Consider the following 17,517-nt stretch of genomic DNA (forward strand, 5'->3'; position numbering starts at 1 on the left):
TCGGAGAAACGAAATTTTGTTGACATATCCTTTTTTTTTTCTATGTTTCAGCAATTCACAGCCAAGACGGCTTGATAAAGGAATATCAATTGGCTGAGCGCCCAACTCCTGAATGTAACGACTTGTTTGTAAAATGGAGGAAAGTGATCAGTTCAATTCAACCTAATCATGATGAAGAAACCCTGTTCCGAACCTTGCAGATGTATGAGAGATGGACCAGACAGCATTTTTGTAGGTTTGTCAGAGTAATGCTTGATGAAGCCAATCAGTGTTCGGTTAATGTGAAATCTCACCAAGACATGCCAAACCGCCTACATACATGGCCAAGTTTTTTTATTTGCTAACCAGATTAAGTAAAATTGCCAGCTTACGTTGTTTCAATGTCTCGCAATGTTGAACCAATGCAAAAAAGGGCAACTATTGACAGCTTGTACGCTAAGTTACTAGGTATATCTCTATATTCTGCACACTAAAAAAAAGAGAAAAATTTGTGAACTAAGTGGATTTTGCAAAGATAGCTAGTTGGCTAAAGCTTTATAATGTGATCAAGTAAAAAAAAATAGAAGAGATAACCGATTTTCTAAACTGTTTGAAGATTTGTAGCAAAGCTGTCAATCATTTAAAATCATTTACAATCTTTACTTCTGGCGTCGAATTAAACCATCAAAAAAGTCACAAATCCCACAAAAACAAGACACTTCTAAAAATCTTCGATTGATTATAAAGTTGCTGGTGCAACAGAAACTATTACACGGCGAAAAACGAAGTGAATTTAAGTTGGCGACCAAGCTGTACCTGCACCATTGAGCTGTTGACAAAGGTTCTGTCAGGTGACCAGTATTGTTTTCCACATGGTATTTACATAGATGTTGGCCGTAGCTTAGAAATTGGTTGACTATTCTTTTTGAACAGGTTAATAACCTTTGATTGAGCGGTATGTCATCTGTAAAGTGCAAGCGGTCTGGTTTAAATGTTAAGTGGATTTCGTATCGAAAATGAACCTTTACAGTATGTATCTGACAAATGGTTGCAAATTTTGTGTTAGTTATTCGAACTTCTTTTCTGCTTGATTTGGTAGTTATGTAGCAAAATTGACGCGGGTACCGACTTGCTTGTTTTCACCAAAGAGAAGATTGGGTTGTAGACTGAACAGATGGGTTTATATTTGAGAATTCGATTTTCAGCGGTATGCTGTGAAATTGGAACAAAAAGAGCCTACCTGTCGCCTTCTAAATTTGTCACAAAATGATGAAAGAGCTAAATTTTACCTTGTTGACTTGGTGTGAGCAAAGCGTTGTCAGAAACCAAACGAATGTGTCACTTGTTTAATGGAGCTATCAACTCAGGAAGCCGTTAGAACTCTCTGCTGTGGCTTGTCGAATGAATTATTGTATGCTGCAGGCCAGGATGCCATCTAACTGAACTCAAAATTAAGCACAACCAGAAACGGAAAAAAATATGTAAATATAATGTAATGAAAAAAATATGTTTATGCAACTTTGCAGTCAGAATCATTGAGCTCGATAGCAACATGTTCAATCAAAATCTATTGTTTCCATAAAGTATAGGCTATTGTTCTTGTTAAAGTGTGGTTTAATTTAAATGAAATAGCAAAGGTGAAAATATCTTACATAAAGTATATTGTAGTTTTGCCTGATGATACTCAAAATGGTTATTCTATCAAAATATCATGTTTATAAACCATTAAAGCCGTGAACATGTTTCGCAAAAGTATCAATTTTGAGATTTGTGATAGTCAAAAACGGTTCACTAAACATATTTTTGTGTTATTAGAGGTAACATAACACGGTCACTCATTAAGCTAAAAACAAACAAACTGCAGCAATCCAAATGAACTTGAATAGAAGTATACTGAACAGCAGCAGAAGAAAAGGGATGAGAAATTCTTTGAGAACAACAAAGCTGTTACTAAAACAACAATTGGCCATGTAGCAGAAATGAAAGATAGGTCAAAATAACCACAAATAGAACTCCAAGAGAATCAATGAGAACGGTGACAAGAAGGAAAAACAGTTGGTGGAATGATCTCGAAATACAGATTGATAACATTTGGGTGAGAACAGTATCAGATCGGAGTTGTGGAAACGTCTCTGGAGGTTATCTGAAAGCTAGGCCGACCAGTTAATTACGATAATAATCGAGCAGAAATTGAAATCATAATAAAAACACTTATTAGAAGCAAGAATTAAAAATTCTGCTTAAACTATTAGCTGCGTAGGCCTACCCAGACAGCAAAATCCTTTATTTTTACTTTAAACCAATGTAAAAATGACAGATTTAGCTATCTGGGTAACTACTTGTTTTTTTTTAGCTTCTCTTCCTCGTGGGAGACCCCAAAGTTTATCCGCTCTGCCTACGGGCAGACCGGGTATAGGAGTCAAACGTACCTGTGTTACGGTCACGTAATGGAGACGTGGGCGCTGCCTGGCTTTATAAAATTTCTGTCGCCCGGCCCGTCGTGAGCTGACCTTTTTGCGTTTGCAGAAAGCTAAGCCCGTCTCCCTGGCCCGTTCCGCCATTCTAACTTTTGCGGACGAGTCGCACAAAATTCTCGATCCACACTTTCCTTCCACAGGTACCTAGACTCCCCAGCCTGGCCCCCGCGACTTAAGCTGGTGGACTTCCTTCTGGGTGCATCGCCACCCCATAATCACGCCGCTCCCCGCCTCCACGGGGCGTGGCAGGCCGGTTCTTTAAAGTCTCTGACTTGACTATGTTTATTGTGTTCTTCTCGCCGTGTCAATTATTTTGTACTCGTGCGTCGTTGATCAAAATAAAACAGTTCATCATCATAGTCGTTTCAGCAAAGCGGTCACGGTACCACGTGGTTACTATTTCTGAGTAAGTTTTTGTTTTTACATTTGTGGTTACAAAGGCGATATTATACCAGCTAGAAACCCACTGCCGGCTCATTTCATTTCAGAGAAACGTTTTGTGGCTATAAAAAGGTAGTTTGTTGCAGTCAAAACGTTTGGGTGAAAAGTTCTTTTTCTGCACTATAACAAGATCATTACTGTAGTGTATCTATCAACAAATTTTCCTAAAATGTATGCTGCGTGGTTGCATATGGCTGCATTTGTTTGTTTTTCTCGATTATTGAATAGATTATTATCTTATTTGAATAAGGACCTTCTGATGATCCTCCTTTTTGGGGTGAAACAGGCTGCTGTAGAGGTTTTAGAGAGTAGCAACTATATTTGATGTAATTTGCTCTGCTTGGCTTTTTGCTTGGCATTGAGCACTTTTTGTAGTATTAATAGTATTTATTATTTAAGAATAATAAGAGATATGCCGTAAACTGTTATGTGCCATATGAAGAGGAGACAGAGAAAAGACCGGTTGGTTATCAAATCAGCTGCCACCTCATGATAAATGATGAAAATAACATACACACTAAATATGGTTTCAAGTTATGGTTTCAACAAATATTTAACTTCTCTTGACTTAGCTGTGTTATCTCTAGCCCTTTCTGTAAAAATAACAAAATAAGCTGTTACCAATTATTTTGTAGCGTCAAAAGAATTTACGGCATCACATAACAGTGGAATAGGCAAAATAGTTTGTCATTATTTGATACGTGGTGTATTTTTATTAAAGATACAGTAGTGTAACTGCACACATGTAAGTTTTAAAACAGCTTTTTATCTCATTACTCTGCTTCATAAGTCATAAAATTATACCACTTTGTCCCGAGAAGTAATGTTATGAACTTCGTTAATGTGCAGTGACACATAGAATTAGTGAAGAGGCTACAACTTTACGTTGCCAACCGTTGAAGAGACCTAACTTCTTCAGAAGTTTTGAATCTGAAATGCGTGACTTGTAACTTTGTAATGAGCTTATATTTCCCGATCAATTTGCCGTTTTTCTACAGTAGCTATGACTAACGCAGTATTGTTCAGATTTTGATAAACAGCTGCATTTTTTCTATCAGTTTTCCAGCAAAACCTCAATAAGCTTTTGGGCTACTTTAGAAATTTTAAGTCTCGCAACTTGCAATGGTTTAGTGTAGCTTCAGTAGTTCTTTTACAGACTTGTTATCGATTGACTTAAGTACATTAAAATTGATATTTGAACAAGATTTGTAAAAGCAGCATCTAAGTTTCAGGGCCTCCAATCTGGGCTACTTGGTCAAAAGCAAGGATTTTACACTCAAAGTTCATCTCCAGCATCTGTCCCTACCACTTTTCCACAGAAATTGTAGCGTAAGCACGTCGTCCAGGAGAAACCAGATGGCATCTTAACACTTGTTGAGGATGTCTGCTGCTGGTAGGTCGGGCAACTCCCACCGCTAGTAAAACACGCCTGCAAATAACGCAAAAAAGAAAAGATGCTGCAAACCTACAACTTAGATCGCAAGTGATCATAAGTAACCTTCGACTGAGGCACGACACCCTCGCTTCATAAAACTTATATGATGATCTTGAGATATAACACAAATGAGGTAGACCTAGCTAGCGCATGCCAAGTCATTGGTTTGGGATAACATCAGTGAAGACTTCGGTTGCTCGGTGCGTGCGTGCGGTGCGAGATTGGCAGAACTAAACTAATAGAAACTAAGCATCCATACCTATTGTACCCACCTGCGTTTAATCAATGTGAAATAGCAGTTCACCGTGCATGGCTGTATTACTTTTGACGTCAAACGACCTTAGGACAACATCACTTTTACGTGTGTTCTGTCTTTAATTTTCTTGCCAAGCAAAAATGACAGATTGATTGACCAGACCGCATTGTCAGCTCGAAGTGAATCTTGTTATGGAAGATAGTAATTAATTTTTCTGTAAGTGATACATGTTTACAAAGTTCACTTTCCTGAATACCTTGTTGACTTTAAAACAGAATCGTTGAATTTACGTTTAATCATTATTTACTGATGTTGAAATAACGTAAGAAAGAAACAGGTTGTTCCAGTAGCGTTGGAAACACTCTTCCTGTAAAGACCATGACATGACCGATTGGCTAACACGCGTTTTTTAAATTATGTTATAAAATCTGCATTGTAAAGTTTAATACATTGAGGATCGATTGGATAAATTTCCGAGAAAAATTTTGCAGATTTATAGCACTAACAGCACATTTATTGCGCTGAAGATGAAGGCAGTTTTGTTTTCGAAACGTTTGCTGAACATGAGTTTAGTATCTACATTTTGGGCAGTTTAGTTTTTGATTTAACAGAAATTTTGTAAATGCCAAAAATGGAGTTGAACTAGGCCTATATACAAAACAGAGACTGTTCCGTGCATTGGCTGGCGCGCAGTAGGACGTTTCAAATCATCCTGGTTTGACGCATTCGTTGTAAAGTTTTATATTGTAAAAAGTTGTGTTAATTTGTCTGATAATCACTATGTTTCTGATCAGTGGTCTATTTCATTTTTTAAAGCATGCAAACGCATTGCAATTTGTAACAACCTTCTATTTAGTGATAGTGTAGTCAAGCAGACCAGATTACTAATGAAGCCATTTTCTTGACTTGCGATTGATTGCGTTGGCACGGATTGGCACAGTCACAATAAGGACAATTAAGCATTGCGCAATAACTTGCTTTTAAATCACCTTTCTCGCAATAGGCGCCACGAAAGAGTACGAGTTTACCAGCTGGGCATGGAAAATGAGTTTTAACCAAGCAGAAAATTACTAATAATCATACCCGGCTTACCCCTTTCAAAAGACGACGAAAATGTGCTGTGCTTGAAGTGTTTTTACAATTGTTAATTTATTTGAAACTGTGACTCTAAATTTGTTTAACTGAGTTGACCTGTCGCTTATGAAAAGTCTATTAGATCCTTTTAATGGTTTTTTGTTGCTGCCAAGTTGTAGGTACAATTTTCCATTTTCGTCTCAGTGTTAAAAGGTCATCAAAAGTTGGTTAGTTAAATATGTCACAGAACTGCGACAGACGTAAGTTAAAAATGAAAGTTTGCTGAGCAACTAGGACGAAAAGGTACTTTATTCATTTAAAAACAATGAAACAAGCTGAACATTCAGGTTGCTTTGACATTTTAAAACGTGCTGGAATTAACTTCTGTGACTTTTGTATATGTTTCTGTGGTATTTGTATAATCGACAGTCTCGACTATTCCTTAAGCCTACTTGCATAAGAAGTTATTTAAAGCAACAAAGCCAATTGTTTTATCACAAAAACAGCTCTTAGTTTTTGTTTAAAGTTTTCTCAAGATTTCTTTATTTCTTGAAACGTTGGAAAAACATAATTTTCAAACCTGCAGCAGCATGTTCCTAATTCCAAGAATTGCAGGTGAAAAGCTGGCTTTGCAAACGACACGAGATGGTCCTGTTTGTGCTGCCATGTCAGGGATTGTGCCATGTTTATGACATATTGCAAATTTAATTCAGGGCAGTTTGAAACTCCGTGATTGATTCCTCTTATTGAAACGTAGTAAGCTTACACGTGGATTTTGTCCGATTTTTTTCTAGATTTTGTCTAGACATTATCTTTATGTCTTTTAATTATTTTTTTTTCTGATTTTTTGAGTAATAAGGGCAAGGAAAGTTTGATTTTAAAAGTTTAAACTGTGTTGAAATGGCAAACTTGTCCATTTTCTAAAAAAGTGCAATCTACAAGCAAAACATCATCAAAATGATCATCGGTCGCCATCTCTTTGCTTGCAGCAGATTGCGCATCGACATGGTGTCATCGTTTTGGTTGTCTACCTTGTTTTCTATTTTTTTCACTTTACCTTCTGTGCAAACTTTGCTGATTCCGAATTTTGATCTTGTAGTGTGACAGAACATTTTAGAACTTTTGATTTTATTGTTGCTGTATTGAATGTTCGTTGCCGATTATATCAAGCAAAACGTCACTTGATAATATCACAAAATGACAGTATTTCTGGGTCAATCTTGATTTTTCTTTTAAAATATCCCTTTGCTTTGAAGGAAGTGTTGGATTAACTGCGAGAATGTTTAGGTTACCTTTTTAAATCGATATATAGGAAGAGATGATTAAAAATTAATGAGTTACCACACCTTGGCAGACAGTTTGGGCGTAAATTATGACAGAATCAAAAGTTTTTTTTTAAATAAGCAACAAAATTTAATTTGTTGCTCAATTAGTACCATATCTTTTAATTGCATACTTTTCGTGTAACAACGTTTTGGGATGTTTACTGTTTTCTACTTCTAATTAATATCATCAAGACTTAATCAAGCGTCGCATGAGCTTGTGTTTGGGCAGCAGTTCTAGACAAATTGTTACATTTTGTATCATCATTAAACGTATCGCAGTTATATAAACGGAGGCATTGGTTTGCTAGACTGCTTAAAGGTCAACCAACACAGCTTGCACAAAATATTGCGACTCCAGCGTAAACTCGAACGACCTCGCAAATTTTCACGTCTCTGTTTACCTGTGTTGATCTGACGTGTTGATGGCTTGTAAAGCATCCTGCAATTAGTATATTTTTGTCTCGAATAACTTTGGTGGACAAAACAGGCGTTGTTAGGTCTGCACTATAAATTGTGGCATTTAAGCGCAAAAGATGGCTGAGCAGAATCACTTATCAAAAGGTTTTTAACAACAAGCTTGAAGATATATCAAAGCCAGCAGGATATTGAATGTAGCCTACCTTTGAAACGAATGTGGCTAGAAGCAAGTCGAAGTTCTGTCAATTATTACAAGCTCTGAATCTTTGGGTGTTTTGGGTCGTTTTCTTGAACAGCCTACCGTTTTTTCTTGAACAGCCTACCGTTTATTGTGATTTCGAACGAAGCAGCAAATGAAAAATTTCTAAAATCACTTTTTTGCAAAACAAAACTTGAAGAGAATTTTCTTTTGACTTGATTTTCTGTGCAGCGCTTGTGGTTTTGACTTTGATATCAGTTTGTTGGCCATTTCTTTTCAACAATTTTCAGTAGTTGCCAAGAAGCTTTATGACCATGTCGCTAATTGCCTGATAACATGTCAAGTGCTACAGCATTTCCAAAGCCGATGCAATGCTGCAGCAAAATCTACACGTGCAAACGAATTCAATACTTAATTAATCGTGTTAATGCAGGCGTGTGAAGGCAATTAAGCCACCAAATTAAAAGACATTAGTTTACATTTGCATAGTTGCATTAGAAATTCATTACTTTGTGAAATGCCACATCGGCTGAAAGTGCTTTGCTTCATTGAACTGATAGTTAAAGATCAGGGCAAATAAAACGCTTTCTTTCGTTAGCTTTTTTATTTCTCATGACACATTAAGTTGAATACTATGGAGTTCTTAAAAGCTTAGAGTACAACATTCAGTTTTGTTCCGTCAGGAAGTCTACAACTATGCTGACACTGTGACACAGAACACAGTGGTGTTGAGTTATGAGCAAAGTTTTTTACGCTAAAGACTTAAAGAGTAATTTTTTTTTGCTTTGCTACCTAAAGATGAAATCAGTACAGTCCATGATTGTGTGATCATGCAGAAACCAGACAACTCAGGGCTCTTCCATTTCAAACTCCGGTTTTGTGCAGGCTATAAACTACTGAGTAATCATATAGGAATAAAATTGACCAGATTATTGTAAAAAGCTGTACTAGAACTTTTGTCCTTCAAAGTACGATTAAAACGTATGTGCACCAAACCAGCTACGTATGTGGGCACCATACTCAACGTCTTAAATTACGTGCTTTGTATTTGCTTTTTGTATGTGTTTTTGCGCTGGCAAAAACAGAATCTACTAGATGTCAATATTGAACGCAATCAAAGAGTAAGCTAATAAATGGAAGCATTGGAAGTAATAACGTGGCATATGTTGCCTTATTGTACGAGCACATTTCTTTATCTGGCAATTGTAACATGCGACTTAGTCCGGTCATTTTCTGTTAATAACTGATTGAAATTTTCTATAGCGTTGTCAGTTAATATTTTATTTGTAATTTTTTGCAGAATTTACACCCAAAATATTATCTGAGCCGTTGTCACTATAGCTTAGGAGGGTTTAGAGGCAACGTAGTTGAATACTTGCTAATGGATATTAAGTTTAAAAAAAGGAGGTTTTGAAATTTTGATTTGTGAGGACATATCTACTACCATTAAAATTGGTCGTTTAAGTGTTGAATAAAATCAGTTGATGAAGAAACATTTCACCTATTTCTGAAGACAATGTACAGCTACACAATGTCTCCGTCTTTTGAAGACGATGTATTTGACACCCAGTTACCACATCCGCCCGCAAGACGGCACTGGAGCGTCACAAGCAGCCCGGATGATTCCACGCCGTCGCCAGTGTCTCCACACAACAGCAGTGAATTGTTCCATCGCGATGTGACCAGACAACAGAAACTGGAAGAAGAGTTTTCCTGTTGTTTTGATCTTCCTCCACTTCCATTGGACGATCTTGATGATGATGATGAATCTCCAAATTGTTTTCGTACTCACTTTAGGATCCAGAGAAGCAGGAATCAATCCTCCAGTCTCCGGAAGTTGCTAGGAAGCCGGCACGAAAAGTTTTCCGAGAGTAGCCGTTCTTCTGGTTCCATTACTCCGGATGTTAGATCCGCCAGGAAGGTTCCGTTTACAAAACCAATAACTGGATTAGAGCGTAACCGCACAGTAAGGAATCGGCTTAGAAACATTAGAAAAGATTTTAACTCTCTGGATGCAGGATATGATTTTAGGAGAGATAAACTCTCACCATCAGGAATGAATGAAGTCAATGTTCTAGAAAGAAGATCCAAGTCCTTAGTTCCTCCAGAAACAACGTCTGGACCTGATCTTGGAAAACTATTGACAATAGCTCAACAATCTAAATCGTAAGATGATGTAGCCTTCATATCATAAAACAATCTTTTTCAGCTTTACTTCTTACGTATACTGTAGTTTGTTGTAACGTTTTGGTTCTCCATTTGTCGCCTTTATATTTTGAGCAAACTATCCCTACGTTGAATTATAATAGATTTGCTCAACGTAATCTCAAACAAAAAACATTAAAAGTGAACCACTATCAAATACCACACTAATTACGTTGTAATTTTGTTAGTTAAGGCTATGAGGTTATTGAGTTGTATTGATTTCAACTACAGGTTATCAATAGCAGAGATGCACATCAATAATACAATTAGGGTTGGTGGTGTTTGCTTAAAGTATTTGATGGCATTGAGAGGTCAATATGAAATTCTAAGCAATCAAAAAATTGATTTTATCCAAGGATCAAATGAAAATATTTGTTGAGCACTGTTAAACCTCTTTTGTGATAAATATGTTTTTACGAGCCAGCTGTTAGCTAGTTTCGCACAAGTGAAAGACATAATCATCAATAAAATTCCGAAAAAAATTTGCCTTTAAAAAAAAGATTCAAACATTTTTATCAAAAAGCGGAGCTTATTAAATTTGCGTCTGAAACATCATGATAACATTTTGCATTTACCAGTATACCTTGATCAAGATAGTTTGAAAAGCTCTTAAAATAAATCGCTCAGATCGCCCAGTGGATCACCACGTGTCTTTTACAAAGGAAGAAAAGGCAAAACCTAGCAACGATTCTTAATTTTGGAGGGTGCTGCTAAACAACTCAGCGGTATCTAATAGACCAAATAATTTACAATTAACTTCAACACATAATTCACGCTATAACGGCAAGAAGAAATTTCCGAGAGTCAACCTCAGTAACCAGACCTCTGCATCAGCATCGATCGACAGTCGTCGTTTGAACCTGATATATAAATAATTGCATTCCAATTTCTAATTGTAAATAGACAACTTGCAATAACAGACAGCTCTCTCAATAAATGGCTTCTAAGTATCGCGTATCAATATGTTGTTTTAACTTCTGCTGTGCAACGTACGCTAATTCAAAGACGGATAATTCCTATGGAGAATAATTTCCAGTCCATTCGAATATGTTTTTATTCCTCTGTTGTTGAAAGACAGAGCTTGCACGTGGCTTAACCAGCTAGAAAATTGCTACTTTTTACACTGATTCAATGTATACAGACGTCAGATTATGCAAAAAGTACCAATTTGGTAGCTTAGAAGAAAAGGCCCTCTGTGTGTGATTTTCGCTTTCGTGATTTTGACGACGCCTGCTAATGTTGATTCAATGCAAAAAGCAGTGAGTTGTTGGCGGGGTTTGTCCGCAATTGACGCTGTGTTAGTCAATATTTTTGAGTCTCTTTTCTTTTCTGCTCGGAGTGGATTACTATTGATTTTTGAAAATTAAAATTTGTATTGTGACAAGGATTTTGTTTTCACTTGCTAAAAAAAACACTTTCATTTCTAAAAGTAACGTTCGATTGTAGAAAATACACGTTGAATGTTGAGTTTTTCTCCACTTTACTTTTCTTTTCGGATAAAATAAAGTTACCTTGAAGAAACGCACTTCACAAAGTTTATCTTACTCCAAGCTCTAAGCATTGATAAGTTTTTCAAAGGCACCTTGATAGAAAACAAAGACAACATCGATTCTATATTAAAATGGAGATTTTCTATTGAAGTAATTCAAGCAAATAGTTTGTAGTTTCCATTCAAGACTTTATTTCGCAAATGTTCTGAAGTCTTAAAAAATATTTGCTTTCCCCTTTCACATTTGTTTTTCCTTCTTTCCGTGCGTGTGACAAATAAAACATGCACCGCGGTAGACAATGCGAAACAACAATGGCTACTGAATGACTAAACTGTCTGAGTTTAATAACTAAGTACATGGTTTGAATCATTCCAATCTACATAGACTACATGTTTTTCCACTTGCCGTACTCCGCTCAATGGGTTTGTTTTCAAATGAACTTTTGCATTAGCTGATTGCGCAATACAATATGAATTCTCAGCGTCACAAAACATAGTTTTCCTTTATTACTGGCCACATGCTCACGTGTGGTGTTGTGATGACGTCGATCCATTTCAGGTCACTATCACTACAAGGTATAGTAAAGAGCCCTTGACAGCAGCGTTGACAAGGGGTCGGGGGTACTTTTGGAGCCGGGCCCGGGATAATTTTAAGGGCCCGAAAAATCTTTGCAGAAAGGATGAGACCAGAAAACAAATTTTTCGGAGTTCAGTTATTTTCTATAAAAGTATCTTGTTTTGGAAACCGGGCTTCTCGTTGGCACTGGGTCCATAGTATTGCCTCAACAAGCCTTGTCAATAATAGGCTATGTACAGTAGCGGCTGGTGAGTTGTAAAACTTTTGTGGGAGTGCTGTAGCACCGCAGCACACACTAGCGAGCCGCTCCTGGCTATATAAATAATCACGAGTCATAACATTTCTTGACTCTTTCAAAATCTTGTGAGGTTGTAAGCGTGCCGCAAGAAAGTACTCAATTATACTATTTTTTCACATAAAATATGTGAAATTTATAATTCATTTTACCTTTTTCATTGTGATGTCTTTGTTTCAGAATTACCATGTACCCAGGGAACAGAAGCTTGAGCAAAACAAGGTAATTGCAGTAATTCATTGAGTTATAAAACGCATGGTTGGTTGATCAATATTTTACAGCATAAGCTTTTTATTACATTTTTTAAACTTAGTTTGACTTTTCTATCTGATTTGTAGCCTATAATGTTATTTTATTTAGCCAATCAAGAAAAGTTTTATTTGATTTCATGGGAATTAAATGCATGGGTTCAAATAAAATTGTTGTTTATAAGCTAATTTTTCTGTATAATTTTGACGGACTTACTTGACACATTTTATGGCAAATCGTCTTTCATGCGAAAATGGTGCTGACACAATAAAATGTTTTGCTGCATGAAATAAAAAAAAATTAATAAATACAAAAAGTATAAGAATGGGTGTTGGAAACGATTCAATCTGCTGGATTCTGGCCAGAAAAAAGGCATTTTTGAAAACGAAATGATTATTGTTACAAACGCTTGACTGAGTTTACTGAAAATCTCCAAATCAAATGAAAAAAAATGAAAGCTTACAAAATATGAAAATGCCTCTATGAATAAGACTAGAAACAGCATTTGCATCCACAGTTAATGAATATTTGAGGAATCTCAGAAAATACGAACAAACATGGAGACAATATGTTTAAAGCAGCCTTAGTTGAAATATTTTTCAACCTCATAATCTGACCAGATTTTAAAGCTTGATTGCTTTTTTTTTTTTTAGCATTAAAAATAAATATTATCATCGATTTAAGTCAAGATATTAATTTTAAATTCTCATCGGTCAAAACCATGTTTTCAATACGTCATTTTGAATTTATCGATTGTAACCCAAACGTCTTCATTTTCATATTCTAATTTTGAGTGCGTGCAAAAATACGCTAAATTACACAAAATAGCCTAACTGAATAGTTTTGATCAATTTATTAGATTGTATCAAAAAACAACACAGTAAACATAGCGCGTTAGCTGGAAGAAACCAAAAACATATTATTGTTTGTCCAGTGATTGATAACATAACCCCATATTGAGATGGCTTCATCATGTTTTTTGTCTTGGATTGATAGGTGTGCGAAACATGTTGAGCAGAAGAGACATGTTCACCGAAAATGTTGCTTATTGTTATCACAGTGATCTAAATGGTCAAGGTCTCTGCTTCTTCAAACAAGCACCCCAGTCGGGTGAAACAAAGACATCTCAAGTTTTGCTTTGAAGCTGGAGACCAAAACATCTCTTCGGAATCGGAATGGATTTCACATGTCACAATCCTCTGTTCGTTCATCCCCCGGGTGCTGACGGGAACTCACCGACACAGCAGTAGCGTTGACGGGGGGGGGGCGGGGGTCCAGTAGATACTTCTTGACCCAGGCTCGGAGTCATTTTAGAGGTCCGTAACCTGTTCAAGACGCATGGGGACTGGAAGAAGGCATCTCGTATTCGTTAGGCCTAGAGCGTTTTATAATAGGTTTTAATTCGGAGCCCGATGATCCCGTTCGTAACGGGCCCAAGTTATCCTACTAATGGCCCTGGGTAAGAGGATGGACCCTCTGTCAAGTGAAAAAGAATTATGGTCGGAGTCAGCCCAAACAGTATTTCAGAAAGCCTGCAATCTGTCGATCAAATCCCACAAAACATTCATGATACATTAAAAAATACTTGAAACATTATTTGTAAATTCTGCATCGTAATTCCCATTTTCTGCCTCTCTTGCTCTCAGTTGATTAAATCGACAAATCAAATTCATTTTGTAAAATACTGATGGTGCGTGTTGACGTGAGTGGATGTGCGTAAAATACGTAAGTCGCGTGCACATACACACACATAGTTCTTTTTTACATGCTTTAAAACAAATTGTCCAACTGATGTTTCGGACAATTTGTTCTTCAACGTCGTAGTAGAAGGTGGCCGCTTACCGATTTGAAATGCAGGTTGTATAGTTTGTGTTGTTAGATCCAGGTTTTTTAAGTAATAAAAGGCTGGAGTATAGTTTGTATTTGCTTTGGCATGCTACTAAATTGGTGAAAAGCTCAAGCTGTTCGAATCGAAACAAAGTCGAATTTGTACAAATTTGTTGCAGTGCAAACATTCTTGTTTTGTTTCATTTCAAATGTAAATTCTTAAAAATGTCATTTGATTTTGAACTGCTGTTTGTAAAATAAAGTTTCTCTTTGTTTTGAGAAGATTGGATAGCATCTCATGTAAAAGTCAATCAGATTTTTTATATTTTTGTCTCCATCATGTTTTGATGTGTCAGGTGGGTGCATTTAGTAGGCCAAAAAGACTAAAAAAATCCAACGAATCGATGTCAGATACGCTCTGCCAGTGGTATGGTGGCTATGCTGCTTCAATTATTGTATAGTGGTCCGTGGCAGTAAATAATGAGTGTGTAAGAAATAAAGAAAAAAAAATCTTATAGAGAATTATTCCCATTTTATTGAGTCCATTTCTATAAAAATTCCTTTGTCCTGTTTCGAATTACGTATTTTAGAAGAAACTGATTTTTTGCAAATGCAAACCTTGTGTAAAGTTTCGTTTTGCCAAAATGAAAATCTTTTTTTTTAAACTCTCTAATAAATAGTTTCATAAACGGGTTTTAAAAATGCTAAATCACCACACTTAGGCCCTACTAATGTAGAGATATTGCGAATATTCTAGATTGGAATATAATTTACCAATTTAATGACAGATTTTCGATAAACATCGTTTAATTTACTTGGTACGGCAATGGCATTTAGACTCTTTTCTTGTCAAATTATGATAATTAAACTTTTTACTGAGATGTTTTTAGCAAAATGATATAAACATTACTGTGAAAATCAATTTGTTAACCTGTTATTTTCATTACTTTCACGAATTCAGCTGATGCATGGTTTGGTCTCTTTTGCGTTGAGCTTCGAAAATTACCTGCATGTTTCCACTGAAAGTGTATGAAGGAAAATTCCTGTCGATTAATTATAATCGCCTCGTACTTGAGCTTGCACGTCATAACACAACAACTGATTTTCATATTTAATGACTTTTTCGGACATGTGCTCAGGCCCATGGAAAATAACATCATTCTTTGTTGGTTGGTTCTGGACTATTTGCACAAACTTCGGCAACTATTCCAATCTCATCCTTTTTAATTTGCATTGTTCCCACACTTGGACATCATCCAAAAGCTCTTGGTTGTTTTTGTCAACAAGTCTTTGTTCTGGCCAATAACTTCTTGCTTAGACCAGTTTTTTTTACTTGGACTAGCAGGGCTGAATAGCGGTATTATCTAGAGCAGTTTGCAATGGTTTGAACATGTTTCGAGCAAAGAAAAGGAATACCCTACCTAAAAACAAATATAATACAATCTGGAAAGTTTTTGTATGCAGGCGTCGTGGAGGGCCTAAAATAAGATGGTAAGACCAGTGTCTGCAACCACGTGGCTATTCTCTGTGACACTGACAAACTAACCTATGAGGCTATGACTGAAAGAAGGTTGAATGTCAAAAATTGCAATAATGATCCCGAAAAGGGTATAAGCAAAATCATTGCCTACTTTTTACCTACCATCTAAGTTCGCACAAACTGTTCAGATTCATGATGCGAACTTAACCGGACATTATTGTAGGCTATTGACACGATTTCACCAGCTAACAAAAACCACCTTTTTATATCGTTTCAACCTCTGGTGATACGTAGAGTATTTGCCTACTCTGCAACCTTTTTTGAATGCCACCTTCACAGCAAAACGGTACACTTAAACGTACTAAAATTATTTTATAAAGGCTGGTAAACTACTCGTTAAAAGGTTTGAAATATCTAATGGTCACAAGTTCATTTTTTGTGACCTTGTAAGCATTTTTGATAAACTTTACCCCCATTTTTAAGTTTTCCAACACTTCTAATGTGTAAACGCAGTTCTGGGTTCGAATATATCCAGATTAAATGCAAGTTATTCTGACAATAATGATGCTGTGCTAAATTTATTTGTTTGGTTATTGCAAACTCATTTTGCCTTTTACCATTGCAGACCATTTAGTAAATTATCTTAACAAAACTTCTTGTTCTAATGTTTATTAAATATAATTTTTTTCCTACCGTTTGTGAATAACTCTTTCCGATTTTAAGTCTTCCTGACTGGCAAGTGAACGGAACACCCCCAGATCCCATTGAGCCCGCAAGAGAAGCCCCTAAAGAACAAGCCCCATCCAAAATACAACCACCCCCCAACATACAACCTCCGAATCCCCCTGTTCCAGAACCTTCCGTTTCTGAATCAGGTGATATAGTTGTTTCATTCTTGCGCTCATTACGCGTTGTATTGAGATGTAAGAGTACAATAAATTGTAAACAACACACCAACAAAATGTCAAACTCTTATTTCTAATTTTTTGCGCTATCATTTACCTATGCCGGTTGCGTTGCCGAGTGGTGACAGCCTTATTGGTACGACGGTAGAAAGTGCGCCAATTCAACACCGGTCAAGAGCATGCAACTGCGTCTTTGGCAGGACACCTCAAGCCTGAAGGTGGACGCGAAGAGTGGTTCTCTTTCGGTCTAATTAATTTAAATCTTAAACTACCAGGCGTAAACCTTGATAAGACAAAAAATGTCTAAATAATTTCTGAGTCAGTACTTTTTTATTTCAGGCTCAGAGATTTCAGATCCCGTGACTGGATGTGAAATTAGTGTTGGAGGAAACTCACCAATGACTTTATCCAACAAATCAGGTTAGAAAAGACAAAATTAGGAAAAATAGTGTTTAGATAGCTACTTGTATTCGTGCAAATTTTTCCTGCAAAAATATTTTCTGTATATGAACTGGTCTAGTTTTTTTTAAACAATTTTTTTTTAAATTAAAATAACACCAGCACGCCGTTTTGTGGAAGTCAATTTCTGAGCGTATGGCTTTCTAAGATTTCCGGATGCTGCTGTTTTTTGGATTGAACTTTATGTTTCTAAATGCATTTTAAAGACAAGTTTCTGATTTTTTTTTTTTAGTTTTTGAAAGCTTGTCAAGCGTATAGTTCTAGCTAGCCAAATAACTGACTTTTAGCTAGTATGTGTTGCAACAAAAATTTAACAGCATGCTTGAAGCATGAATCGAAATTTAATTTCTATTCAAAACTGGGTAGGCGACTGCGCGAAATACAGTGTTTTGCTGACAGGTGTACTGGACAGCAGTTAAACATTAAAA

The 17,517-nt window shown here is 36.4% G+C and overlaps 1 protein-coding gene across 2 annotated transcripts in view; it reads left to right on the plus strand.

Moving 5' to 3' along the window:
- The window catches only part of LOC145771985 (uncharacterized), a 53,203-nt gene that overhangs the window by 32,098 nt on the left and 3,588 nt on the right, over positions 1–17,517 (plus strand). The window contains exons 5-8 of one of the 2 annotated variants that reach the window (XM_082583778.1): positions 52–235; positions 12,350–12,391; positions 16,449–16,600; positions 16,970–17,050. In XM_082583778.1, coding sequence (XP_082439904.1) covers positions 52–235; positions 12,350–12,391; positions 16,449–16,600; positions 16,970–17,050 — 459 coding nt within the window. Of the gene's footprint in view, positions 1–51; positions 236–9,013; positions 9,770–12,349; positions 12,392–16,448; positions 16,601–16,969; positions 17,051–17,517 lie in introns of those variants that run through there. The other variant, XM_082583779.1, reaches the window with a different exon arrangement.

The sequence above is a fragment of the Aplidium turbinatum genome, chromosome 6 (genome assembly GCF_918807975.1).
Source record: "Aplidium turbinatum chromosome 6, kaAplTurb1.1, whole genome shotgun sequence".
NCBI lineage: Eukaryota > Metazoa > Chordata > Ascidiacea > Aplousobranchia > Polyclinidae > Aplidium > Aplidium turbinatum.